The sequence below is a fragment of the Vombatus ursinus genome, unplaced genomic scaffold (assembly GCF_900497805.2).
Source record: "Vombatus ursinus unplaced genomic scaffold, bare-nosed wombat genome assembly UNPS02014811.1, whole genome shotgun sequence".
NCBI classification, from domain to species: domain Eukaryota; kingdom Metazoa; phylum Chordata; class Mammalia; order Diprotodontia; family Vombatidae; genus Vombatus; species Vombatus ursinus.
Window position 1 is genome coordinate 6550918 of NW_020954589.1, and position 6212 is coordinate 6557129.

The following is a 6212-nucleotide window of genomic DNA, read 5'->3' on the forward strand; positions in this document are numbered from 1 at the left end:
GTAGGTATTTAATAAATGTCTTTTGGATTTTAATTGAACTGAATGGGAGTGTGGATGTTGTTTGGATATGTTTATATGAATATGGATGTAATATGGATGAGATTTTCTGAGAGAGACAAGATTGGGGTGTAGGACATAAGCCTTTTGAAGGGACAGTGTGGTCTCTGGGAAAGGTTCTCAGAGGCAATTGCTGTGATTTAGAAGGGACCTTACTTGAGCTGTGAACAGCCTGGGCATCCAGTTCCTCATGGAGCCTAAAGAATTCAGAAGCAGCATGCAAAGAATCCCTTGGAGATAGTAAGGTTTATGCCTGGATAAGAGGGCATAGTAAAGAGACAGGACAGGAAGTACCGGTACCTGGGCAACCCCTCCCCCTTCCAAAAGAAGGGCTTTTTCTTTATTTCTAAGCATATTGCCTTCTCCCTCACAGACGTTATGTAAAATAATATATATCCAGATATCTCCCATCACCCTCAATTCTCCAACTCTTCTCAAGTCCCACTCTCAAAGTGTCTGGCCCCCCAGCCCTGAAGGGGGTTCCCCTGAGATGAGGGTGAAGTTCACTTTCTCTCACCACATAGTTTCCGGTTCTGTGTCTTGCTTCTGAGGCCGATAAAAATACTGGTCCCCTAGGGGCCCTTCGCTTCCTCCGACCCCCTGGGGCCAGGCACCCAGGCATCCTGTGCCCCTGTTCTGGGGGAGGCAGGGATCCCCCTGATTAGTGACTCAGGTTCTTAACAGCCAAGAGATGGGGAGGGGTAAACTATGTCCTTGTGAGCTCCAGGCTTGAAGCCAGGAATTTGGGTTACAATAGAAATTTTATTGGAGTCAGACTGAATTTAAGAACCAGGAAGAATAATGTTAGAAATGAGGCTAGTGGGATTGTGTGTCAACACTTAAGGTTTGGGATTACTATTGAGGTTGGGATTAGGGTTAGGTTAGAAATTGGTGGCCAATATCTGGATCAGGGATAGGATTGGGATTGAGATTGAATAAAGTCTAAGATAGGGGAAGATACCAGAGGAAGAATTAGGTTATTGATGAGCCAGATATTTTCTCTTCTGACTACTCTAGTACTTGTGCCTCTCTTTTGACACATCACGTATTACCTTATATTAAAATTATTTGGATGTATGTAATTTACCCTACCAAATTCCAAACATTGTGGGGACAGCTGCGTCTCATTCATCTTTATATTTCCCATGGGAGCTTGCCTGTGCAATACCTTTGACAAACCTTTATTGAATTAATAGGTAAGGCTAGAAATGGGTTTAATAGGATGAGGTCAACATTAGTGTTGGGAGTTCAGGTTAGAGGTGCAGATTAGGGTTTAAAGTTAGTGTTGGAATAAAGGTTGCATCGTATTGAGGATAAAATGCCAAATGGATTTGGAAGGTGAGTATTAAGATCATTGTGAGGTTGTAGTTGGCTTTGGTTTGGGGTTTAAATTCAAGGTTAGTGTTGAGTTAGAATTGGGATTAAAGACGGAGTTAAATTTGAGTTAGAGTAATGTTAAGTGCCAGGCTGGGGTTGGGTTAGAGCCTTATTTGATTTCTCTTTCTATGTGGAGACTCCAGTGAGTTCATTAATTTCTTTGTAAAAGCCTCCCTGCTCCTCACCGTAAAGTTAGGTTAGAACCAGCTTTCCACATTATCACCCTTCACATACAGGGAAACTTGCAACTAACCACTTGCCTCTCCACAGAGAGAAACTGTATCCTTCCCAGTTTCTGAAACTGAGATTGAAACCGAGACCTGCCCTTCCTAACAGGATTCTAGTAGAACGTCATAATGTCTTTGACACCAGTCTCAAGCATCCTATCTCAGCCTTCAGCTTTTCCAGTCTCAAAATGAGTTCATAATCCTTCCCTCAGTCTTCACCTCTCGGTTCTTCACCTCTCTGCTCTTTTGGTTCCCCCTCTCTTGGTCCTTCAGTCTTTCAGTCTTTCTTTCTCTCTCTCTGTGTCTCTCTCTCCCTCCCTCAGTCTCTCTTTCAGTTCTTCATATTCCCCACCCCCCAGGTTTCTCAAGCTCCCCAACCTCCCATCCTTCAGTCTCTTCATGTTCCTCTGTTTCTTTCTGTACCTCAGTCTTCTCCTCCACTCTGTTTCTGTCTTTCAATGTCCTTTCTGTCTCTCACTGATATTTGGATTGGGTGTGCATCATACTTATTTGATTCCATTCTTCTCAGAGGTCTCCCTGTCTTTTATCTGCCCTCACTACCAAATGACAGAAAAACTGGGTCAGAAAAACACAGATAGAAACAAGAACACAAGAAAAGATTGAAGGAAACAGAGATGGCAGATAGTGAGATAAAGAGACAGACAAGCCCAGCTAAAAGGAAAGGGAAATAGGAAAGGGGAAGGAAAAAGTAAGAAATGACAGATAGGAAGGGGGATGATGACAAACTTGGAGGATGAGGGATAGATTTGAGAGAGAAGGATGAGCCATTGTGTGTGTGTGTGTGTGTGTATTAGAGTAGAAGTAGGGGAGTGAGTTGAAGTATATTGTATCATGAAGTACGCCTTATATATGTAGCTCAGAACATGGAAGGACAGTTTTGTGTATAGGAAATCTTGTCAGCTGAACGCTGCTCACACTAACAATACTTTGCCTGGCATGTTGTATAGTATAAATTATGATTAAGAGGTTTATGTAGAATATACAAAAGATAACTATGCCACCTGAGGGGGTGAGATTAGGAGGGGAAAACAATTCTATACAGACTCAATCTGGAAGAGGGAAGCAATGTCACATGTGGCTACATGATTTGTTCTTTGTTGAATCTCAGGCACCACATGCTAGAGACAGGTAAGACTATGGGCTAAGGAACATATAACTTGAGACATCAGGAATGTGTGTATGGCAGGTGGGATAGATATAAGTAGTAGAGAATGAGGAAAATGGGGGTGGATAGTCTGGGGGGAGAGTGGAGGGGTCATGAAAGAAATAAAGATCTGGAAGATCCCTGGGGGCTCTTCCAATTCAGTCCCCCTCCCCCTTCACATTCATGTTACCTTTCCCCTAAACCCTCCTAACCCCACTCCCTTTTCCCAGAACCATGGTCTCCTAGCCCCCAGCCTTCGGTTCTCCCTCCCAGCCTCAACCTTTCCTGCCTTCGGCAGAAACACCAGCTCGTTCTTCTAAGCCCTGGGGGCTTCCCCGGCCAGGCTAGGGCCCTGAACCCTCCCGCCCTGCTGCCGCTTCCTCTATAAAGGGACCCAGGCGTCCGGGCCCAGGAAGCCCAGCTCATAGCAGGTAGGGGCCCCTGGCTGAGACACTCCTGAACCCTGAGCCATTCCCCCTGGCCCTTAAAACCCCCTGATTCCACATTCTCTCACCATAGCTTCCTGTGTCTATTATTTCCACCTGCCTCTCTCTGGGTCTGCCTTGGGCTCCGTCTCTACCTCATTCTTTCTGGGTCTCTGACTTTCTCTCTTTCAGTCTCTTTCAATCTGCTTCTGTTTCTGTTCCTCTCTGCCTGTTTCTGTTTCTCTGTCTCATTTCTCATTTCTGTCAATTAGTCTCTCTCTGTACTTCTGTTTTTCTCTCTACATGTGTCTCTCTCGGTATCTTTGTCAGCTTCTTTATGTCAGTATGTTTTCCATATCTTCCCTTTTCTGTCTCTGTGCTTATTTCCCATTTCCTTTCCCTCTTTCTCCCCCTCCCTCCTCCCCATTATCTCCACCCTGGGCCCTTCTCCACTTTCTCTTTCTCTCTCCCCAGGTTCTCCCCATGACCTCATCTGGAGTCCTGTGCCTCCTGGGGGCGCTGTGCCTCCAGGTGCTTTGGCTGCAGCTATCAGGGGCTCAGGTGAGAGGCAACAGGACGGGATGACCTGGGGGTCAGGAGCTTAAAGGGGCAAGAAAGAAATCTTGGCCCTCTGGTACCTTCTTAACCATGTTCTTTCATAGGGGGCTCCCAATCCTGATAACTCCCACTCATCTAGCCCAGCCCCACCTCAGACACCTCAGCATCTCAGCCAGAAGAGCCCAAAAAGAGACACCCTCAAACCAGCTGCCCACCTTGTTGGTAAGAATCTAGGTGTTACACCTTCTCCACTTCCCTCCTAAACCCAAGCATCCAGCTCCCAGTTTCCCACCCTCCCCTCAGTGACCTGTACATTTGTTCTCCCCAGTCCCATAACACTCCCTGACTTCTGTGTCTCTCCCCTAGGAGATCCCAGCACCCAGGACTCTATACATTGGAGGGCAAGCACAGACCACGCTTTCCTCCGACATGGCTTCTCTCTAAGCAACAACTCCCTGTTGGTCCCCACAAGCGGCCTCTACTTCGTTTACTCCCAGGTTGTCTTCTCAGGAGCCAGCTGTTCTTCTGAGATTACTCCTACCCTACTCTACCTGAGCCATGAGGTGCTCCTCTTCTCCTCCAAGTACCAGGTTCATGTACCCCTCCTGAGTGCCCAGAAGTCTGTGTGCCCAGGGACCCAAGGACCCTGGATGAGATCAGTCTACCAAGGAGCTGTGTTCCTGCTCACCCAGGGAGATCTGCTTTCCACTCATACAGATGGTGTCTCTCACCTGCTCCAGTCCCCTAGTAGTGTCTTTTTTGGGGCCTTTGCACTATAGAGAAAGAGAAAAATAAAGAGGAAAATGGCTTCAAGGCCCACCTCCATGGCCCTTTCCTCTATTCTGAAAGTTTCAAGGGTCCACACCAACATTCCCTGCTTCCACCATTGCTTCGGTTTCTTTCAAGTATTTCCCTTCTCTGTAACCTCCAGAGATGGAATTCTGGGTGGTGTGAAGGCTCTCCAGAATGGGGGTTGAGGTGAAGGCAACCAAACACCCCACTACCCCTGAACCACTGCCAGATGCTGGACTGAGAATTTCAAGTCTAACCAGAACTACCTAGACAAAAGTAATTTGGTTGGCTGGCTCATAGTCTGAATGGGGTTTAAGACTGGCCATGGAAGGAAAAAGGAAAGAAAGGGTGTGTAGGGTGGGTATCAGGGGTTGGTTGGGACAGGGAATGGGGGAAATTATTTATGAATGGTGATTATTAAATTATTTATTTATAAAGAAGCAGAGAATGGGAAGAGGGAGATAGAAAGACAGAAAGATATCTCAGGGAGACATATCAGGTAGACACACAGGCAAAAGAGAAAAAGTAGAAAAGGAATGAGGGAGGGAGGGAGTGTTTCAGGTGAAAAGGAGAAGGGCTTGTAAAAATGGGGACAACAGAGTGCTAGGGACCCTATCTGGACCTATGCCCTCAGCAAAGTTCAATAAATATTTTTCCTCTGAGATGTCTGTCTGTCTGTCTGTTTAAAGGATGGGATAACATAGGGGTCTTTGTGGAGGGGGACACAAAAGGGAAAGATCCTTAGAGCCACGTTGGAAGGGAAGGATACGTGATGAAATATGGGGACAACTGGGGAGAAACATACATAAAGTTATGGGAGAATGAAAGTAATATGAGGGGCTTAAAAGACATAGGTGATAAAGGGGTGTGTGGGGGTGATATCAAAGAATATAGGGGGCTTCTGGGAATGTATACTCTGATACGGGGATGTTCTGAGGGGATCATGGAGGACTTGGGGGACCTACATCAAAGAACCAAAAATTCCTGTAGGCCAAGAATGAAACCTATGATGTGAGTCCAGAGGTCAGAATGAAAGAAGAACGACCTTCCCAGGCCTGGTTTCACCCTCTTTGGAACGTCCCTACGCCTTTCAGAAATTCAGATCCTGAACTCCAATTTTCTCCCTTCTCCTCTCTCTCTTCTCAATGAAGATCCAGTCCCTCAGACCTCAGTTTGTTCTTTCAGGGTCCCAGACATCTGAGTCTGAAAACCCTAAGCCCTCCATGTAAGCCCTAGCCTTTCTTGAATGGTGTCTTAACATCGCAGGGGCCAGGGGCCTGGGGAATTAGAATTGGGAAACAGTCCAGGACACCTTCCCTCCTACATTCATGACTGGGGTTAAGAGGAGTGATATCCCTAGACTCTTGGGTTTCCTCAAGTCCAACTTTCCAACACCCACCCCCATTGGAAGGAAGAAACTGAGACGAGCTTGGGGAAGGTCCACAGGGCCCCCACGATAGCTTCCTCCAGATGAGCTCATGGGTTTCTCCACCAGGGAAGTTTTCCGCTGCCCGCTGGGTGAGAGAGCCTTCTCCCCCGCCCTCCTCACACCCTCCCCTTGGGGCATATAAAGGCAGCTGCTCACTCACCCAGTTGACAGAAGCTCCCATA

General features: G+C 46.9%; 1 protein-coding gene across 3 annotated transcripts; it reads left to right on the forward strand.

The window, feature by feature from the left end:
- Positions 1 to 1421: 1421 nt before the first annotated feature.
- Positions 1422 to 5263, forward strand: LTA (lymphotoxin alpha). Of its 3 annotated transcripts, none has more exons than XM_027876480.1 (4): positions 1422 to 3257; positions 3726 to 3812; positions 3914 to 4031; positions 4176 to 5263. In XM_027876480.1, exons 2-4 carry the CDS (start codon positions 3735 to 3737, stop codon positions 4586 to 4588), a joined length of 609 nt encoding a protein of 202 aa, XP_027732281.1. In that variant the 5' UTR covers positions 1422 to 3257; positions 3726 to 3734; the 3' UTR covers positions 4589 to 5263. The 3 variants fall into 3 exon arrangements, with proteins under 3 accessions (XP_027732281.1, XP_027732279.1, XP_027732280.1); XM_027876479.1 differs by lacking the exon at positions 1422 to 3257 and adding an exon at positions 3540 to 3590; XM_027876478.1 differs by lacking the exon at positions 1422 to 3257 and having other exon boundaries at positions 3496 to 3812.
- Positions 5264 to 6212: the final 949 nt, after the last annotated feature.